Source organism: Grampus griseus (genome assembly GCF_964374135.1).
Source record: "Grampus griseus genome assembly, chromosome: 1".
Classification (NCBI taxonomy): domain Eukaryota; kingdom Metazoa; phylum Chordata; class Mammalia; order Artiodactyla; family Delphinidae; genus Grampus; species Grampus griseus.
In genome coordinates, this window is record NC_139017.1 from 70,150,252 (window position 1) to 70,173,034 (window position 22,783).

General features: G+C 38.7%; 1 protein-coding gene across 1 annotated transcript in view; it reads left to right on the forward strand.

Annotated features, from left to right (window-relative positions):
* The window catches only part of FCRL5 (Fc receptor like 5), a gene marked incomplete at both ends in the record, with an annotated part of 42,442 nt that overhangs the window by 13,957 nt on the left and 5,702 nt on the right, over nt 1-22,783 (forward strand). Inside the window, 3 exons of the mRNA XM_082660392.1 lie at nt 1,235-1,513; nt 6,499-6,777; nt 10,098-10,376. Of these exons, the coding sequence (XP_082516518.1) occupies nt 1,235-1,513; nt 6,499-6,777; nt 10,098-10,376 (837 nt within the window). The remainder of the gene's footprint in view (nt 1-1,234; nt 1,514-6,498; nt 6,778-10,097; nt 10,377-22,783) is intronic.

Genomic DNA, 22,783 nt, shown 5'->3' on the forward strand with positions numbered 1-22,783 from the left:
AGGGCTTCAACATATGTATTTGGAAGGGACACAGTTCAGTCCATAACACCATTCTAATATCCCCATTGGTTCCCAGGCCTTTGAACAACTGTCTCTATCTTGTGGGCCTCATCTTTCAACAAGTTCAGATACCATCACACCCCTTAATATCTCTGCAGCATCTGTCTCTCTCCTCCTCCTTGGTCCCTGGCATCTACAGAATTCACTGTTTTTCTCTTTTCTTTCTTTATCCTTCAAATCCCCAGATGCTTGAGTTTCCAATCAATCTTAGTAGTTCTCAAATCATTTCTCTATCCCAGAGTTGTGGAGATATCTGTTGTTCCAATCAACAATTAATTATTGGCAATAATCAATGTGCAAATCCATGTAGGATACAGACAGGTAGCAACATCACAGTTACTCCAACCATGTAACTATGGTTACTGCACCACCCCAAACTACACCACCTACTTTACCAGTATCTGATGCCATCTTACACTGAAAGCTATTAAGGTAGTTGTGGTAGTGAGAGGAAAATAGCTTCTGTAGAGCCCTATGCTGTTTCCTTCATTGGTGGCAAACTCCAGTTCCACTTTCAAGGAGATGATATGATTCAGCATTAGACCATGAGTAAGGAGACAGACTCAGGTCCTATCTGGCCCTGAAAACAGCCCACTGAGGGACTACAGGTGGATCTCCTAACCTTTTTCCTGACTCAGTTTTCTCACCTGTAAATAGAGAGGGTCAGGCTGGATGCAGGGAGAGTGTAGGAACAGAGGAGAGCATCCTGGAAGAGTATGTGAATCTGGAACAGAAATGGGCCAAGGGCAGAAGCCTGAGGCCAATCCCAGCAAAGGGAGAAGTGTAGAGCAGGGACTGATAAGAAGACTCAGAGAGGCTTGGCAGGTGAGGGAACAGAGCTTCCATGGTCATATGGCAAAGGGAAGGGACAAGGTAAATCTGTCAGTCTGGTGGAAGCAAAATAAGGGACTTCTTCCCAGAGAACATCATTTCCTCTGGAAAACAAGAATGAGGGTCACCTAACAAAGGGAGACAGGAGAAGAGAAGGGCCAGGTCTGATGGGAAAGGAGAAGACCAGCATGGAAAACAGGAGAGAGCTGGGGAGAAAAGCCTGGGAGGCACTGGGCTGCCCTTAGGGCCAGTGGACTTCAGACTGGACATCTCACTAGCCACTAATTGAAAGCTCCAAGAAGTGTCAGATGCACCTGTTTGACTAAGTGTTTCTTTCCCTCAGTCCCCGTGTCTCAACCTGTCCTCACCCTCAGCCCTCCTGGGACCTGGACTTTTGTGGGAGATGAGGTGAGCTTTGACTGTGAAGCTCAGAGAGGTTCTCTGCCCATCTGGTATCAGTTTTTTCATGAAGGTGTGCTGCTCATGAAGATAGAAGCTACTTTATGGAGAACAATGTCCTATAGATTCTTTCTGACTGAAGAGCATTCTGGGAACTACTACTGCACAGCTGACAATGGCCTTGGCCTCCAGAGCAGTGAGACCCTGAGACTCTCTGTCACCAGTAAGCTCTGGATTCCTGTCAGTGACCCATCCCTGACCCTCTCACACCAACCTTTTCAGAGGTCTGCATGGATCTTCCAGTTTCCTACCTCAGTCAACCTCATGCCTGTCTTGGTTCCCTTCTTATAGAACCAGCTATCTGTGGGCCTTAATCTCACCCATCCCTGGCTCAGCCAGACCCCTATGATAGCTCAGCACCTTCCCCAGCTTTTACCAAATGAATTTGTTTTCTCAAATTATCTTCTCAGGCCCTGTATATTCAGTCTCCAAGCCAATTTCTCTTAACTCCATGCACAGAAGCATCTCATATTTCCCCAATAACACTTACATATTAATTTAGTTACAAGCACAGTCATATGGGCATATAGTGGGCAAGACCTTACTTTCTCCAAAGTGTTCTCAAGCAATTCAAGCTCTTCCAGTAGGTTTAAAGAGGGCTGAAGGTGAAGGGAAGGGAGGAAATTGCTTCCTGGAAACCAGCTCATTTGTTTTCTGGGGTTTCCGTGATCCTTTGACTTAACCCAGTAAAATAAGTGTCATTTCATTGTATTATGTTTTTAAATTTTTTGTTGCAGTATGACATACATTTATAAAGGTATACGAACCATAGTTGTACAGATCATGGTTTCCCATGGAACCGTGAAAAAGTGTCATTTTAGGGGCAAATTTGTTTCTGTTTACACTTGGAATCTTTGTTTAGTAGAGAGTGAAAGTTCAGTTTTCTTTTCAGAGAAGAGAAATATAAATAGAAAAATCTTGAATCTGGTATATCAGATCATTTTAGGTCAGAAGAAAAAAACCCTGATGTCTCCAGTGGGTAAGGGTTTGTTAAGGATATCCAGGGATTAAAAAACAACAACAACAACAACAAAACAAAAAACAGGAAAGACATTATATTCAGATTCATGGAATAAGAACTGGGAGATCTCTCAGAATTCAACTTATTTCTCAAAAACAGATTATACTGATGTCTGAGGATCTAGAAGCTTTCATTATTCTCTACTCCTAAGCCCATCAGCTATTTCCTTTCTATGTCCTTCTGACCCATTGTTCTTACTGCTCCTAAGTGCTTTCCACCCTCATTCTTATGACTCTATCTTATAACTTATTTTTACTCAAAACTCCTGTTAATTTCAGCATTGACTGCCTTGGACTTCTAGGTATGACATCCTGCTCTGTATTTCAGCGTCTGCCCCAACTGCCAAAGCGGTGCTTCCAACTAGTCTAACTAGTCAAGCAGCCTAGCTCTAAGACACCTCATAGGCCACTGGCAAGTCTATACATAGAATGTTCTTAAACCAACTGCTCACCTCTAATTCAACAAATGATGGCCAAGAGAGCAGGGTCACTTGGGACAACGTGACATGTAATGAACTACGTTTAAGAAAATACTTTTTCTAGGAACGATATGCACAGCAGGACCTCTGAGGTTTCCTAGAAAGAGCCAGTGTACATGAAAAAGACCTTGCTCGGGTTGTCTGATGTCAGCGTGGGTCAGAAAATCTGAATTCTAGCCCTGGATATGAAAATAGCTAGCTCATAATTTGGGCAAAACTTTTAAATTTTCTTTGTCTTGCTGTTTTCACCTTCTATTGAAAGTTAGATAAGACAGTAATTAGCGTCCCTTAGAGCCCCAGAATTCTGTGATTCAAGTTGGAATAGGAACCCAGAGGCCATGAATTCATGAAGCTCTGGAAGAAACAGAGTGAGGGAGAGGCTGAGCGACACTCGTCAAAGCCCCAGACAAGACAACCAGGGAAATCTGTGGGTGCCCCAGAGCTGAGCTTGTTTACCTGGCAAAGCAAGGGAGAGCATCAGTTTCACAGAGTCTCATCAACTCTCACAGCAGGGAGTTAGGTGAGGCACTTTTAGGGCTTTGGGAGCAGGAATTGGTCAGAGTGTGATTGTAACTGCAAGTGTGGTCTGGTCAGAATTTGTAAATTAGGCAAGTTTCTCTTACAGTCTGTGGTCTTAGGAACCCATGAGTCCACTTGGAGTTCTTATTACTATGGTCCTATCTTGGAACATATGGATCTGAAGGACCTCTTGCTCCTCGATAGCTGTTTCAGATCATAGAAATAAAACATGGCCAAAGGAAGACATTACCCCAATATAAATTGTTGAGTAAAGAGATTATTTTAAAAATGTAAATGATCTGGGGCCCAGACTCCAAAGCCTGAAGTCAATCTACCTAGGAAAGCCCCAAGCCCTAAGACATCCTCTTTCTCATTATGATGTTGTATTTTCTTCTCAAATTTAGCAATATCTGAAACCCCTTTATTTCCCATTTAGTGTCTGTCTTCCTCAATACCAGAGTATAAGCTTCATGAGAATGGAACCTTATCAGTTTTGGTCTGCACCTCATCCCTGTGCCTACTTGGTGTCTGGCATAGAGTAGGTCCTCAGTCAGCATTTGTAACTCCATGAACAAAAAGTCTTTGAGAAGAGATGAGGAAAAAAAGAGCAGGGAGAAAACATTGATCTTTGCAACTGTTTATAGAAGTAAATGAGCCCTAAATTAGCAAACAAGTTGAGAAGCTTCACTGTGAGCCATGCAGACTTTCTGGCAGAATAATCTGGGTTGTTTTTTTTTCCCCAAGGGAATATACCCCAAAGAGAAGACACAGAAATTTCTTGGGAATGTGAGCTAATAAGATATACCCATTTTGAATCTATCAACAGCCCTGGGTCACTAAAACACTACCCGCCCCCCCCCCCCACACACACAGCTTTCTCAAGCAAATACAAAACTCAGAATATAATTTTATTCATTGAAGTAAAAGCCATAAAGAAAACAAGTCCAATATGAGAATCTTATATGTATAGCTGATTCACTTTGTTATAAAGCAGATACTAACACACCATTGTAAAGCAATTATACTCCAATAAAGATGTTAAGAAAAAAAGAGAGATGATAACAGAAAATAAAATATATATATATATATATATATATATATATATATATATATATAAAACAGAGCTCAGGAGAAAAACCAAACCTATGTTAAAAATAAAATCCAAATTTGAAGCACTAGGAAGAGAATGCATACTTCCAAAATCTGTTACTGGAATGGAGAATTGGTTTGAGAAAATAATACAGAATACAAAGTAGAAAGACACAGAAAAAGGCAAAAAGAAAGTAAAATATGGAGATCAGACAACGAAGCCCACAAGTGTGGATAATTAAGTGTCTAAAGAGAGAAACAAAACTCAAAGACATAATAAAAAAGTTTCCTGAAGTGAAGAAAACTTGAATATGTAGATCAAAAGACATATCCTGATGAGGTTATTGACTTTCAAGGCTAAAAATATACGTGTGTGTGTATGTGCATGCGCCCACGTGTGTGTGATCACAGTAAAAAAAAAAAGAAAAAATAGCAGTCATCTCAAAAAGAAAAAATATGCAGTTGGTCTTAGTCTTTACACAGAAGTCAATGCTAAAAGAGAGAGGAATTGTATTCAGACTTGAACTTTCAGAGGAGAAATGAGAACTGAGAATTTTATATCAAATCAAAAAAACATTTTCAAACGTGCAAGAATTCAGGGAACTTAGTACCCATTAAAGCTTCTTGAAAAATTACTTGATGACAAACTCTAGCCAGTCAAGGTATGAATCAATATAAAAGACTCCAAATGAGGAAACTATGATATGAAAAGTGAATACTGAATCTATTCAGATCAGTAGTTCTCAGCCTTGGCTGCATATTAGAATCACCTAGGAATTTTGAAAAAAGACTTTTTACTAAGCTCTCTCCAGACTAATCAAATTCAGAATCTCTCAGATGGGGTCTCAGAATCCATATTTTTTAACACATCCTCAGTTGAAAATATTGTACAGATATGGTTGAAAACCACTGATTCAGACAGAAAAACAAAGGCTAAGCAACATGAGAGTTATGGTTACAGAAGAGAAAGCAACTATTATAAATGCTGAAAACGTAGAAAATATATGTAACAAAGGAAAATCAGCCAGAGGGAGAAGAGGAAATTTAAAAAACCAATTTTCTCATGATTATTATTATTTCATAATGGAGAACAAAAATTGACTTGATAATTTATAAAAATTAATGACAGATTTCAAAGTTTTCATTTTGTAAATAATTTCTGGTTACTTTATAGAGAACAACTCATCATTAATGGATTATAGTTCACTAGCAGTCCATAAAAAATCAAATAATAAATTGTAAGGTCCCATAGGATAGAATAAGTCAATTCTTCAGATGGAACAACTGTAGAGTTTAAAACTAGGAAAAGAGAAATGATAAGAAAAATAAGCCTGTGCATTTATATGCCTATAATTGATCAGAGGGTGGGGAAAGGAAACTCTTACATACTATTAGTGCAAGTGTAAATTCATTGAAACTTTTTGAAGAAAAATTTAGCATTATATATCATTATTTGAAATGCCCATATCCCAATCCCAGAAATCCCACTTCGAAGAATTTATCCTAAGAAATGCATTGACAAAATACAATGATATATATACAGAATTGTGTAATGCAGCCTTATTCAAACTTAGAAAACAATAACAACCTAAAGTTCCATAATGAGGAATTGCTTCAGTGTATTACAGTAAATTCATACCATGGAATGCTTTGCTGTTGTTAAAAATAATCAAGCAATATTTACCCTAAATTATCAAATTTTAAATTTAGAGGAGTTGCATTTTATGCATGTAAATTATACCTCAATAAAGCTGATTTTTTAAGTGACTGAGATAGATCTTTAGGTAATAACACAGAATGATGCTCATGATATTTTGCTAAGGGGAAAAATCAGGTCATAGACCAGTATGTATACTGTGATCCCAGGCATGTATGTGGGTATTTTATGTATTTGTTTATGTGTTGATAAGAATAAGAGTTCTTACACATAGAAAAGATCTAGAAAATGTCACCAAATAATCGTCAGAGGTAACTTCTGAAAAATAAAAATAGAGTCAATGGGAAAAGATCCCGGTATCAACTAACTCATTTTTGCTCTCAGTTCCAGTATCTCGCCCCATCCTCACCCTCAGGACTCCCGGGGCCCAGGCTGTGGTGGGGGACATGGTAGAGCTTCACTGTAAGGCATGGAGAGGCTCTCCCCCAATCCTGTACCAGTTTTATCATGAGGATGACAGCCTGGAGAGCAGCTCAAGCACCTCTGGAAGGGGAGCTTCCTTCAACCTCCTTCTGACGGCAGAGCATTCTGGGAACTATTTCTGTGAGGCCAACAATGGCCAGGGATTCCAGCGCAGTAACACAGTGTCACTCAGTGTCAGAGGTAAGTGGACCCAACTACAGCACAGCCAGGGACAGACCATCTCCCCCACCTTCACCTGTAGCCGAGATTGGAGGTACCACAGGGCCATTTGCTGTGTGACATCACTGCTACACAGCCTCCAACTGAGAGTTCTGTATTCTACATTTTCAGGAACTCGCACCTTCCCTTTGCTTGCTTTGCCTCTCTTGGTAGCAGCAGTGCAAGGCATTGTGACTAAAAGTTTCCTAACGTAGGAATAAAGGCTTTTAAAACACAAATTGCATCCTGGCCAACAATGATCAGTAAGAAAGGAAATTATAAAGTTCAACATGTCTCACCTCAGAAGAGATTTAGTTGGGGTTTCCTTTGTCAGTCAATCAATAAAAAGGCCAACTCATCCTTTCACTGGCTCATGAATTTCTCTCTAGCTTCTCCTGCCCCTGTCCCAGAGCATCTCAGACCTTCAGCCAGAACTCCTGCTAAAAGACCTTTCAACATCATTCTCCTGACATCTTACCTCTCATTCAGCTATAGCACTCTCTCTCCTACCTGGCCTCCCATGGGTTGACCTCCTAGTCATGCCCACTTTCAGTGCAGGCTTGGCACCTCACTCATAGTCTTCCTCTCTACCCTACACTCTGTCATCATTCCATAACTCGTCCACATGGATGACCCACTCAATAAAATGGCTTGTCATTCTTTCCACCACCCACTGCCCCGTACATACACTACTCCAATCACCTGATCACAACCTCCTATCCCTCTACTTGTTTCTTCAAATCCTCCAATCACTAGGGGCAGGACAGGAGTAAAGACGCAGATGTAGAGAGTGGACTTGAGGACACGGGGATTGGGAAGGGTAAGCTGGGATGAAGTGAGAGAGTGGCATGGACATATATATACACTACCAAATGTAAAATAGATAGCTAGTGGGAAGAAGCCACATAGCACAGGGAGATCAGCTCGGTACTTTGTGACCACCTAGAGGGGTGGGATAGGGAGGGAGAGTGGGAGACGCAAGAGGGAGGAGATACGCAGATATATGTATATGCACAGCTGATTCACTTTGTTATAAAGCAGAAACTAACACACCATTGTAAAGCAATTATACTCCAATAAAGATGTTTTAAAAAAATAAAAGAATACAGGAATTAAAATAAATAAAATCCTCCAATCATTATTTTTCTCAGACCTCAACAGAATCCCCAGTTCATTAACACCTTTACTTCCTCCCAGACAATCACACCCTCGACTCCCACCACCATTTGAGTGTTTGTCTCGGTATCCATCCAGTAACTCATCCCTCCTCTTCCTAAGGTATAGAAGACTGCTTCCTATGAAAGGTGAACATCTCTGTCTCACCTCTAGAGTCCATCCTTCCTTGCATTTTCAGACTTTGAACAACTTTCTCTCCTGCTTTATAGGATCCTTCCCATTGACATTTAACGTGCTATGTCTCTCCCATGTCTAAGAAAAAAACCCTAACTTGGTCCCACTTATGTCTCCAGCCACTGCTCTATTATGGCTTCACTTCCAAAAAAGAGTCAGTTGCACAGATTGTCTCCATTTCCTCCTTACCTTCTTGGATTTAACACTTGGTTTCTTCTGACCTTTATATAAAAAATGACTCTCACAAAGGTCACAAATGACCCCCATGGCTTTAAATGCAATGGCCATTTTCCAATCCTCACCTTACTTGGTCTCTCAGAAATAGTATTTCTTTCTTCTTGAAACCCTCCCTTCCTTGGCTTCAATGACTTCACCTTCTCCTGGATCTCCTTTCTCTGCCACTCCTTCTCAGTTCCCTTTACTAGCTCCTCCTTTTATGGACAAACTTTAAAAGCATTGGTGTGTCCCAGAGCTTTGTCTTGCATGTACCCTCTTCTCTTATATATGTTCTTTCTCTGGATAATCCTGGGGGTGTCATCTATAAATGATTCTTAAGCTTTTATCTCCAAAAGAGACCTCTTACCTGAGCACCTGCCTATGCCATATCTCTTAAAGGCTCATGAACTTGAACATCTCTAAAACTGAACTCATGGAACTCCCCCCATATCTGGTCCTCCTCCAAGTGTCCCTAGCTCTGTGAAAGACACTCCCATTCACCCATATATACAAGGCAAAATCCCAGGAGTCTTCCTTGCCATTTCTCTCCCTTGGTCTCCATAGCCAGTTAATCATTGACTCCTATTGATTTTATTTCCAAAATATTCCTTGGATCTTTTCTTTCTATCTTTACTGCCACTATCATAGTCAAGTCTACCACCATTTCAATTACTGCAACGCCACCACTCCACCCCTAATAACCTCTCCATTCCATTTCTGTCCCATTACAATCCATTTCGCACACTGAGATCAAAATTGTCTTTAGAAAAGACAGGTTTGATCATCTCATGCCCCTGTATAGAGACACTTACAGGTTTCCCATTGCTCTGTGAAGAAGGATCAAAATCCGTACCATGGCTTGTGAAGCTCTGCCTAGCTCTCCAGCCTCCTATTTCATGGCACTCTTCAAACCCTTCTCTTACTGCTGCTGTCACCTCGTTTCAACAGCTCAAAAGCTCCAACCTTCTTCCCAGCTCAGGGCCTTTGCGCACACTGTTTGCCGGCCTGGGCAGTCTTCACTCCCTTCCTCACCTGGTTAATTCAGATGTCACTTTGTGAGGAAGCATTACCTGACTAACCCATACTAGATCAGGCCCCATTATTAAACATTTCATAGCATCCTATTCTTCACTTTGTATCAATTATAAATGTTTTAATTATGTATTTGTTTTTCTATTTAATTGCTCTCTATCATCTCATCTAGATTGCAGGCTTCATGAGGGCAGGAACTGTGTCTTTCTCACTACTGAATCCCCAGCATATTGTGTAGTTCCTGAGACTTTTAAACTGCTCAATTAATTTTTGATGAATGAATAAATATAAAAATGAGCCAATAACTTGATCAATATTTATTCTCTTCTGGGTCTTATTTTTGATGCGGCCAAGGCTCGGTTACACCTCTGGCTATGTAAGCAGCAGTCTCCCCTGTTTCTCATTTTCTATTGAACTGATTTCTCCTTTTCTCCAATTGTCTTCTGACTTCTCAGATACTTGGGTTTCAATTTAATCTCTGTTTTCAGATTCCCCAAACACTTTTGCGATTGTATATTGAAGTATTCCAGACTATATATAACACTACATAAATGATTTGTTTCTTCAGATATGAAGCAATTATAGCTGAGTTCTGAGTGATGTCACAAGGTCATTAAAAACATTTTCCTGTTTGAAATGTCTTTTCTATAGAAGAACGTATTTAAACAGCATGAACTGATGGTTAACTATCTTTTTTCCTTCAGTTCCAGTGTCTCAGCCTGTCCTCACCCTCAGGGCTTCCAGGGCCCAGACTGTGGTGGGGGACATGATAGAGCTTCACTGTGAGGCCCAGAGAGGCTCTCCCCCGATCCTGTACCAGTTTTATCACAAGGATGTCGCCGTGGGAGACAGCTCAGCTCCCTTGGGAGGGGGAGCATCCTTCAGCCTCTCTCTGACCACGAACCATTCTGGAAACTACTCCTGTAAGGCCGACAATGGCCTGGGGGTCCAGCAGAGTGAGGTGATGCTACTCAGTGTCATAGGTGAGTTGGTCCTGCCCACAGACAGCACAACCAGGGACTGACTGCTTTCTCTCCCCGGCAGCAGAAATGGAGCTCCAGCACTCCTGTTTGCTGGTGTGACCACCCAGCATATTTCCTGCACATAGAATTTCCAGTTGAAAGTCTGGGATCCTTCCTGTGTCTGCGCTTTCAGGAACCTGGACCTTCCCAGCAGCACAGTTCAAGAAGTCTTCTTGAATGTGATCAAAACTCCTCACTAAAAATGCAAAGAAGGTTTTTAGAACCAAGACTATATTTTGATCTGCAATTACGATACAAAAGGGAAAATAACGAATTTTAGGTATAGGTTTCGTTGCCCCCAGAAAGGTCAGGTCATTCTTTATCCTGGTTTTTCTCTCTTTGACTTCCAACAAACTTCTACTCTTGAGCTTCTTTCACTACCAGGGATATAAACATGCCTCATATTTCCATATTAAAAATTCTATATTAATATTAGCTAGGTACATAGCTTTTAAGGGTATACAATCACAACCAATCCAAGTTAGTTTACAAAGTGATTCTTAAAGCAGTGGGGACACAGAGGTGAAAGCAGGATGACATGGAGTGAAAATGGTCACCCATTAATCAAATTCTTTCATTCTCTAAGCAGTCTGACATCTTGCCTTTAGGTATAAAAGCCAAAGGAAAACTGCTTCTTGTCATCTCTGAATCTGCTTTGTGATGATCCCCTACAGGCCAATCTTATGGTAGAGTAAAAGTATGCTAAGGGCTGTTGAGATGAATGTTCTAGTGTTGGTTCTGAAGATACTAGCTCTATGAACTTGGCCAAGCATATTTCCCTATATTGACCTCAATTTCCTCATTCACAAAGTGAGAAAATTGAACTAGATGAATATCAGGGTCATCCTCAACCCTAGAATCCTATTATTTTGGTGCACAGGGAATATGGTGTATGTCAGACTCAAAGGTTCCTGGAAGGAGACATGCTAAAGGAGAAGCTGGGAGTCACTGCTCCTGGGATACAAACCCAGAGAAACACGAGACCATGAAATAACATGCAAATGCTTTCTGAAGTACATAAAGCAAAATACAGGCTGATACTCTTAGTCTCCCTTGGCTGGGTCCCTGAGTATCATAAGAAATACAGACAAAATCACATGAGCAGGTTGATTTAGGCATACCAGCCCAGGAGCCAGCATCCCATCAAGGTGGCTGGGGCAGCCATCTCTTTGGCATCTAGCAGGCTACCTGATTGCAGATTTGATTTTTTTCCATTCAACTAGTCCATTCTTCTCCCCCCAGTGGTAGGCAGCACCTGCCTCAGCCAATTTTCCTCTAAGGTTCACAGGAACTCTTACTGCATGGTTTACACACTCACCTTTTAGATCCACCACACAGGCATGTACTTCTGACCAAGTGCCACTCCCTCCCTCTTCACAACACAGTGGACCAGCACATCATACCCCTTACACTCTGTATTCGTGATTTTATACACATCCTCATTCCTTTATTTCTATGATCCCTGGTGCAAATGCCTATTATTTATGCTGGTGCTATCACACCTAAAGGACTTCTTGCTAAATGATTGTGTCTGAGTCCTAGAACTAGGACACATCATGGAGAACTACAAGAAAAAGGAATACTTATTACATTGTCACTACCATCATCATCATCACCATCATAAATACTTACTGAGCCCTTGTATGTGCCAGGCCCTGTGCTTAGTACTTGACATGCAATATCTCATTTAATCTTTAAAATAAACCACTGAGGTTAAAAATGAGATCATTTTTATCCTCAGTTTGCAGGAGAGGAAACTGAAGCTTAGAGAGGTGAAGTAACCAGCTTAGAGACACAGCTAGCAAAGGTAAAGCCAGGTTGAAAAATGAGCCTATCCAACTCAATGTAAATCTACATTATAATATCTCTCATCCTTTGTGGCCAGGTTTAACACAACTTTTTAATAATTTATTATTCTGGAAGAATACATAAACTTTCACGATAAAAAGTCAAATGGAACAAAAGGGTACTTTCAGATATATTTTTCTAAAAATATTAAAATATATTATAAACATAAAGGCATAGAATTTTTTAAGAGTACAATCATATTACACATATAGTTATGCAACTTGCATTTTTTACTTGATATATCTTGGATATCTTTCGTGTTTTATTAGCAAGTCAACTAGGTTGTCTCCAGTTTTTAGCTATTATAAAAATTCTACAATAGAAATCTTTGCGCAAATATATTTGCAAATACTTTTTTAAATAGAAGTATAGTTACAATGTGTACAGCAAAGTGATTCAGTTTCATATACGTACATATATATATATATATATATTTGTTATCAGATTCTTTCCATTGTAGGTTATTACAAGATATTGAGTATAGTTCCCTGTGCTATACAGTAAGCCCTTGCTGGTTATCTATTTTATATATAGTAGGGTATACATGTTAATCCCAAACTCCAAATTTATCTCATCCCTGCCTGCTAGCCCCCTTGGTAACCATAATTTTGTTTTCTATGTCTGTGAGTCTATTTCTGTTTTATAAATAAGTTCATTTGCATCATTTTTTTAGTGATAAGTGGTATCATATGATATTTGTCTTTCTCTGTCTGACTTCACTCAGTATGGCAATCTCTAAGTCCATCCATGTTCCTGCAATGGCATTATTTCATTCTTTTTTATGGCTGAGTAATAGTCCATCGTATGTATATATACCACATCTTCTTTATTCATTCATCTAATGATGATATTTAGGTTGCTGCCATGTCTTGGCTATTGTAAATATTGCTGCTATAAACATTGGGCTGCATATATCTTTTTGAACTAGCACTTGCCCAAGAGTGGAATTACAGGATCATATAGTAACTCTATTTTTACTTTTTTGAGGAATTTCCATACTATTCTCCATAGTGGCTGCACCAATTTACATTCCCACCAACAGTGTAGGAGGGCTCCCTTTTCTCCACAGCCTCTCCAGCAATGTTTCTTGACTTTTTTTTTTTAACGTCTTTAGCGGACTGTAATTGCTTTACAATGGTGTTAGTTTCTGCTTTATAACAAAGTGACTCAGCTATACATATACATATATCTCCCTATCTCCTTCCTCTTGCGTCTCCCTCCAACCATCCCTATCCCACCCCTCTAGGTGGTCACAAAGCACCGAGGTGATCTCCTTGTGCTATGCAGCTGCTTTCCACTAGCTATCTATTTTACATTTGGTAGTGTATATATGTCCATGCCACTCTCTCACTTCGTCCCAGCTTACCCTTCCCCACCCCCGTGTCCCCAAGTGCATTCTCTACATCTGCATCTTTATTCCTGTCCTGCTCCTAGGTTCTTCATAGCCTTTTTATTATTTTTTAGGTTCCATATATATGTGTTAGCATACGGTATTTGTTTTTTTCTTTCTGACTTACTTCACTCCGTATGACAGACTCTAGGTCCATCCACCTCACTACAAATAACTCAATTTTGTTTCTTTTTATGGCTGAGAAATATTCCATTGTATATATATGCCACATCTTCTTTATCTCTTCATCTGTCGGTGGACACTTAGGTTGCTTCCATGTCCTGGCTATTATAAATAAAGCTGCAATGAACATTGTGGTACATCACTCTTTTTGAATTAAGGTTTTCTCAGGGTATACGCCCAGTAGTGGGATTGCTGGGTCGTATGGTAGTTCTATTTTTAGTTTTTTAAGGAACCTCCGTACTGTTCTCCATAGTGGCTGTACCAATTTACATTCCCACCAACAGTGGAAGAGGGTTACCATTCCTCCACACCCTCTCCAGTATTTATTGTTTGTAGATGTTTTGATGATGGCCATTCTGACTGGTGTGAGGTGATACCTCATTGTAGTTTTGATTTGTTTTGCTCTAATGATTAGAGCATCCTTTCATGTCTTTGTTGGCAATCTGTATATCTTCTTTGGAGAAATGCCTATTTAGGTCTTCTGCCCATTTTTGGATTGGGCTTTGTTTGTTGTTTTTGATATTGAGTTGCATGAGCTGTTTGTAAATTTGGGGGATTAATCCTTTGTCAGTTGCTTCATTTGCAAATATTTTCTCCCATTCTGAGGGTAGGCTTTTCATCTTGTTTATGGTTTCCTTTGCTGTGCAAAAGCTTTTAAGTTTCATTAGGTCCCATTTGTTTATTTTTGTTTTTATTTCCATTACTCTAAGAGGTGGACCAAAAAAGATCTTGCTGTGATTTATGTCAAAGAGTGTTCTTCCTATGTTTTCCTCTAAGAGTTTTATAGTGTCCAGTCTTACATTAGGTCTCGAATCCATTTTGACTTTATTTTTGTGTATGGTGTTAGGGAGTGTTCTAATTTCATTCTTTTACATGTAGCTGTCCAGTTTCCTCAGCACCACTTATTGAAGAGACTGTCTTTTCTCCATTGTATATCCTTGCCTCCTTTGGCATAGATTAGTGGACCATAGGTGCGTGGGTTTGCCTCTGGGCTTTCTATGTTGTTCCATTGATCTATGTTTCTGTTTTTGTGCCAGTACCATATTTTCTTGATTACTGTAGCTTTGTAGTATAGTCTGAAGTTATGGAGTCTGATTCTGCCAGCTCCTTTTTTTTTCCTCAAGACTGCTTTGGCTATTCAGGGTCTTTTGTGTCTCCATACAAATTTTAAGATTTTTTGTTCTAGTTCCATAAAAAATGTCATTGGTAATTTGATAGGGATTGCATTAAATCTGTAGATCGCTTTGGGTAGTAGAGTCATTTTCACAATATTGATTCGACCAATCCAAGAACATGGTATATCTCTCCATCTTTTGGTATCATCTTTAATTTCTTTCATCAGTGTCTTATAGTTTTCTGCATACAGGCCTTTTGTCTCCCTATGTAGGTTTATTCCTAGGTATTTTATTCTTTTTGTTGTAATGGTAAATGGGAGTGTTTTCTTAATTTCTCTTTCAGATGTTTCATCATTAGTGTATAGGAATACAAGAGATTTCTGTGCATTAATTTTGTATCCTGTAACTTTACCAAATTCATTGATTAGCTCTAGTAGCTTTCTGGTGGCATGTTTAGCATTCTCTATGTATAGTATCATGTCATCTGCAAACAGTGACAGTTTTATTTCTTCTTTTCCAATTTGAATTTCTTTTTCTTCTCTGATTGCTGTGGCTAGGACTTCCAAAACTATGTTGAATAATAGTGGTAAGAGTGGACATCCTTGTCTTGTTCCTGATCTTAGAGGAAATGCTTTCAGTTTATCACCATTAAGAATGATGTCTTCTGTGGGTTTGTCATATATGGTCTTTATTATGTTGAGGTATGTTCCCTCTGTGCCCACTTTCTGGAGAGTTTTTATCATAAATTGGTGTTGAATTTTGTCAAAAGCTTTTTCTGCATCTATTGAGATGGTCATATGGTTTTAATTCTTCAAGTTGTTAATATGGTGTATCACATTGATTGATTTACGTATATTGAAGACTCCTTGCATCCCTGGGATAAATCCCACTTGATCATGGTGTATGATCCTTTTAATGTGTTGTTTCATTCTGTTTGTTAATATTTTGTTAAGGATTTTTGCATCTATATGCATCAGTGGTATTGCTCTGTATTTTTCTTTTTTTGTACTATCTTCGTCTGGTTTTGGTGTCAGGGTGATGGTGGCCTCATAGAATGAGTTTGGGAGTGTTCCTTCCTCTGTAATATTTTGGAAGCGTTTGAGAAGGATGGGTGTTAGCTCTTCTCTAAATGTTTGATAGAATTCACCTGTGAAGCCATCTGATCCTTGACTTTTGTTTGTTGGAAGATTTTTAATCACAGTTTCAATTTCATTACTTGTGACTAGCTTGTTCATATTTTCTATTTCCTCCTGGTTCAGTCTTGGAAGTTTATACCTTTCTAAGAATCTGTCCATTTCTTCCAGGTTGTTCATTTTATTGGCATAGAGTTGCTTGTAGTAATCTCTTAGGATGCTTTGTATTTCTGCGGTGTCTGTTGTAACCTCTGCTTTTTCATTTCTAATTTTATTGATTTGAGTCCTCTCCCTCTTTTTCTTGGTGAGTCTGTCTAATGGTTTATCAATTTTGTTTACCTTCTCAAAGAACCAGCTTTTAGTTTTATTGATCTTTGCAATTGTTTCCTTTGTTTCTATTTCATTTATTTCTGCTCTGATCTTTATGATTTCTTTCCTTCTGCTAACTTTGGGTTTTGTTTGTTCTTCTTTCTCCAGTTCCTTTAGGTATAAGGTTAGATTGTTTATTTGAGATTTTTCTTGTTTCTTGAGGTAGCCTTGTATAACTATAAACTTCCCTCTTAGAACTGCTTTTGCTGCATCCCATAGGTTTTGGATCATCGTGTATTCATTTCCATTTGTCTCTAGGTATTTTTTTATTTCCTCTTGGATTTCTTCAGTGATCTCTTCATTATTTAGTAATGTATTGTTTAGCCTCCATGTGTTTGTGGGGTTTTTTTGGTTTTTTTTTTTTTGTGTGTGTGTGTGTGTTTGTGTTTTTTAATGTTTTTTTCCCTGTAATTCATTTCTAATCTCATAGCATTGTGGTCAGAAAAGATGCCTGATATGAGTTCAATTCTCTTAAATTTATTGAGGCTTGATTTGTGACCCAAGATGTGATCTATCCTGGAGAATGTTGCATGCACACTTGAGAATAAAGTGTAATCGGCTCTTTGGGGATGGAATGTCCTATAAATATCAATTAACTCTATCTATTCTATTGTGTCATTTAATGCTTCTGTTTCCTTATTTATTTTCATTTTGGATGATCTGTCCATTGGTGTAAGTGGGGTCTTAAAGTCCCCCACTATTATTGTGTTACTGTCAATTTCCTATTTTAGAACTGTTAGCCATTGCCTTATGTATTGAGGTGCTCCTATGTTGGATGCATATATATTTATAATTGTTATATCTTCCTCTTCAATTGATCCCTTGCTCATTATGTAGTGTCTTTCCTTGTCTCTTGTAACATTCTTTATTTAAAGTGTATTTTATCCAATATGACTATTGCTACTGCAGCTTTCTTTTGATTTCCAATTGCATGGAATATATTTTTCCATCCCCTCACTTCCAGTCTGTATGTGTGCCTAGGTCTGAAGTGGGCCTCTTGTAGACAGCATATATATGGGTCTTGTTTTTGTATCCACTCAGTGAGCCTGTGTCTTTTGGTTGGAGCATTTACTCCATTCACGTTTAAGGTAATTATTGATATGTATGTTCCTATGACCATTTTCTTAATTGTTTTGGGTTTGTTTTTGTAGGTCCTTTTCTTCTCTTGTGTTTCCCACTTAGAGAAGTTCGTTTAGCATTTGTTGTAGAGCTGGTTTGGTGGTGTTGAATTCTCTTAGCTTTTGCTTGTCTGTAAAGCTTTTGATTTCTCCATCAAATCTGAATGAGATCCTTGCTGGGTAGAGTAATCTTGGTGGCAGGTTCTTCCCTTTCATCACTTTAAGTATATCATGCCACTCCCTTCTGGCTTGTAGAGTTTCTGCCGAGAAATCAGCTGTTAACCTTATGGGAGTTCCCTTGTATGTTATTTGTCATTTTTCCCTTGCTGCTTTCTTTGTCTTTAATTTTTGCCAATTTGATTACTGTGTGTCTTGGCGTGTTTCTCCTTGGGTTTATCCTGTATGGGACTCGTCGCGCTTCCTGGACTTGGATGGCTATTTCCTTTCCCATGTTAAGGAAGTCTTCAAGTATAATCTCCTCAAATATTTTCTCTGGTCCTTCCTCTCTCTCTTCTCCTTCTGGGACCGCTATAATGCAAATGTTGTTGCATTTAATGTTGTCCCAGAGGTCTCTTAAGCTGTCTTCATTTCTTTTCATTCTTTTTTCTTTATTCTGTTCCGCAGCAGTGAATTCCTCCATTGTGTCTTTCAGATCACTTATCCGTTTTTCTGCCTCAGTTATTCTGCTCTTGATTCCTCCTAGTGTATTTTTCATTTCAGTTATTGTACTGTTCATCTCTGTTTGTTTGTTCTTTAATTCTTCTAGGTCTTTTTAAAACATGTCTTGCATCTTCTCCATCTTTGCCTTCATTGTTTTTCCGAGGCCCTGAATCATCTTCACTATCATTATTCTAAATTCTTTTTCTGGAAGGTTGCCTATCTCCACTTCATTTAGTTGTTTTTCTGGGGCTTTAGCTTGTTCCTTCATCTGGTACATAGCCCTCTGCCTTTTCATCTTGTCTATCTTTCTGTGAATGTGTTTTTTGTTCCACAGGCTGCAGGATTGTAGTTCTTCTTGCTTCTGCTGTCTGCCCTTTCAAGAATGCAAGAGTTTTCTGTGCATTAATTTTGTATCCTGCTACTTTACCAAATTCATTGATTAGCTCTAGTAGTTTTTGGGTAACATCTTTAGGATTCTCTGTGTATAGTATCATGTCATCTGCAAACAGTGACAGCTTTACTTCTTCTTTTCCGGTATGGATTCCTTTTATTTCTTTTTCTCCTCTGATTGCTGTGGCTAAAACGTCCAAAACTATGTTGAATAATAATGGTGAGAGAGGACCACCTTCTCTTATTCCTGATCTTAGTGGAAATGGTTTCATTTTTTCACCATTGAGAATGACGTTGGCTGTGGGTTTGTCATATATGGCCTTTATTATGTTGAGGTAAGTTCCCTCTATGCCTACGTTCTGCAGGGTTTTATCATAAATGGGTGTTGAGTTTGTCAAAAGCTCTTTCTGCATCTATTGAGATGACCATATGGTTTTTCTCCTTCACTTTGTTAATATGGTGTATCACATTGATTGATTTGTATATACTGAGGAATCCTTGCATTCCTGGGGTAAAACCCACGTGAGCATATTGTATGATCCTTTTAATGTGCTGTTGGATTCTGTTTGCTAGTATTTTGTTGAGGATTTTTGCATCTATGTTCATCAGTGATAGTGGCCTGTACTTTTCTTTCTTTGTGACATCTTTGTCTGGTTTTGGTATCAGGGTGATGGTGGCCTCGTAGAATGAGTTTGGGAGTGTTCCTCCCTCTGTTATATTTTGGAAGAGTTTGAGAAGGATAGGTATTAGCTCTTCTCTAAATGTTTGATAGAATTTGCCTGTGAAACCATCTGGCCCTGGGCTTTTGTTTTTAGGAAGATTTTTAATCACAGTCTCAATTTCAGTTCTCATGATTGGTCTGTTTATATTTTCTATTTCTTCCTGGTTCAGTCTTGGAAGGTTGTGTTTCTCTAAGAATTTGTCCATTTCTTTCAGGTTGTCCATTTTTTTGGCATATAGTTGCTTGTAGTAATCTCTCATGGTTCTTTGTATTTCTGATGTGTCAGTTGTTACTTTTCCTTTTTCATTTCTAATTCTATTGATTTGAGTCTTCTCCCTTTTTTACTTGATGAGTCTGGCTAATGGTTTATCAATTTTGTTTATCTTCTCAAAGAACCACCTTTTAGTTTTATTGATATTTGCTATTGTTTCCTTCATTTCTTTTTCATTTATTTCTGATCTGATATTTATGATTTCTTTCTCTCTGCTAACTTTGTGAGGGTTTTTTGTTGTTGTTCTTCTTCTATCTCTAATTGCTTTAGGTGTAAGGTTAGGTTGTTTATTTGAGATGTTTCTTGTTTCTTGAGGTAGGATTGTACTGCTGTAAACTTCCGTCTTAGAACTGCTTTTGCTGCATCGCATAGATTTTGGGTCATCATGTTTTCATTGTCATTTGTTTCTAGGTATTTTTTAATTTCCTCTTGGATTTCTTCAGTGACCTCTTGGTTATTTAGTAGTGTATTGTTTATCCTCCGTGTGTTTGTGTTTTTTACAGATTTTTACCTGTAATTAATATCTAAACTCTTAGCATTGTGGTCCGAAAAGTTACTTGATGCAATTTCAATTACCTTAAATTTACCAAAGCTTGATTTGTGACCCAAGATATGATCTATCATGGAGAGTGTTCCATGAGCACTTGAGAAGAAAGTGTATTCTGTTGTTTTTGGGTGGAATGTCCTATAAATATCAATTAAGTCCATCTTGTTTAATGTATCATTTAAAGCTTGTGTTTCCTTATTTATTTTCATTTTGGATGATCTGTCCATTGGTGAAAGTGGGGTGTTAAAGTCCCCTACTACGATTGTGTTACTGTCATTTTCTCCTTTTATGGCTGTTAGCATTTGCCTAATGTATTGAGGTGCTCCTCTGTTGGGTGCATAAATATTTACAGTTGTTATATCTTCTCCTTGGATTGATCCATTGATCATTATGAGTATCCTTCTTTGTCTCTTGTAATAGTCTTTATTTGAAAGTCTATTTTGTCTGATATGAGAATTGCTAACCAGCTTTTTTTTGACTTCCATTTGCATGGAATATCTTTTTCCATCTCCTCACTTTCGGTCTGTATGTGTCCCTAGGTCTGAAGTGGGTCTCTTGTAGACAGCATATATGTGAGTCTTGTTTTTGTATCCATTCAGCCGGTCTATGTATTTTGGTGGGAGTATTTAATCCATTTACATTTAAGGTAGTTATCAATATGTGTGTTCTTATTACCACTTTCTTAATTATTTTGGGTTCGTTTTGTAGGTCTTTTCCTTGTCTTCTGTTTCCTGTCTAGAGAAGTTCCTTTAGCATTTGTTGTAAAACTGGTTTCGTGATGCTGAATTCTCTTAGCTTTTGCTTGTCTGTAAAGGTTTTAATTTCTCTGTCAAATCTGAATGAGATCCTTGCTGGGTAGAGTAATCTTGGTTGTAGGTTTTTCTCTTTCAACACTTTATATATGTCCTGCCCCTCCCTTCTGGCTTGCAGAGTTTCTGCTGAAAGATCAGCTGGTAACCTTATGGGGATGCCCTTGTATGTTATTTGTTGCTTTTCCCTTGCTGCCTTTAATATTTTTTCTCTGTATTTAATTTTTGATAGTTTGATTAATATGTGTCTTGGCCTGTTTCTCCTTGGATTTATCCTGTATGGGACTCTATGCCCTTCCTGGACTGGATTGACTATTTCCTTTCCCATATTAGGGAAGTTTTCAACTATAATCTCTTCAAATATTTTCTCAGTTCCTTTTTTTGTCTCTTCTTCTCTGGGACCCCTATAATTTGAATGTTGGTGTGTTTAATGTTTGCCCAGTGGTCTCTGACACTGTCCTCAATTCTTTTCATTCTTTTTTCTTTATTCTGCTCTGTGGTAGTTATTTCTACCCTTTTATATTCCAGGTTATTTATCCATTCTTCTGCCTCAGTTATTCTGCTATTGATTCCTTCAAGAGAATTTTTAATTTCATTTATTTTGTTGGTCATCATTGTTTGTTTGCTCTTTAGTTCTTCTAGGTCCTTCTTAAATGTTTCTCCTATTTTCTCCATTCTATTTCCAAGATTTTGGATCATCTTTACACTCATTACTCTGAATTCTTTTTCAGGTAGACTGCCTATTTCTTCTTCATTTATTTGGTCTGGTCATTTTTACCTTGCTCCTTCATCTGCTTTTTGTTTCTCTGTCTTCTCATTTTGCTTCACTTACTGTGTTTGGGGTCTCCTTTTCACAGGCTGCAGGTTCGTAGTTCCCGTTGCTTTTGGTGTCTGTCCTCAGTGGCTAAGGTTGGTTCAGTGGGTTGTGTAGGCTTCCTGGTGGAGGGAACTGGTGCCTGTGTCTTGGTCAGTGAGGCTGAATATTGTCTTTCTGATGGGCAAGACCGTGTCTGGTGGTTTTTTTCGTGTGTCTGTGACCTTATTTTGATTTTAGGCAGCCTCTCTGCTAATGGGTGGGGTTGTGTTCCTGTCTTGCGAGTTGTTTGGCATACGGTGTCCAGCACTGTAGCTTGCTGGTCATTGAGTGGAGCTGGGTCTTAACATTGAGATGGTGCTCTCTGGGAGAGCATTTGCCATTTGTTATTACGTGGAGCTGGGAAGTCTCTTGTGGACCAATGTTGTGAACTCCATTCTCCCACCTCAGAGGCATAGGACCTGACACCCGGATGGAGCACCAAAACCCTGTGAGCCACAATTTTGGGAAGTCTGAGGTCTTCTGCCAGCTTTCAGTAGGTGTTCTCTAGGAGTTGTTCCACATGTAGTTGTTTTTCTGATGTATTTGTGGGGAAGAAGGTGATCTCCATGTCTTACTCCTCCGCCATCTTGAAGGTCTCAGTCCTGTTGACTTTTTTTTTATTCAAAATATAAAATTTATTCAAAAGCAATAAAATAACAGTTTCTATGAAGTATGAACTGTATATAATAAGTAAACACATCACAATACCAAACCTGTTGACTTTTTAATGATGGCCATTCTGACTGGTGTGAGGTGATACCTCACTGTAGTTTTGATTTGCATTTCTCTAATAATTAGCCATATTGAGCATCTTTTCACGTGTCTATTGGCCATTTTTTACATAACTTATGTTAGTAGCCCTAAAGAAAATAGTCTTAGAAGTAGATTTGCTGGGTCAAAGTTTATGTGCATTTTAAATTAGATATATATTTCCAAATCACCATTCAAGGAAGTGTCT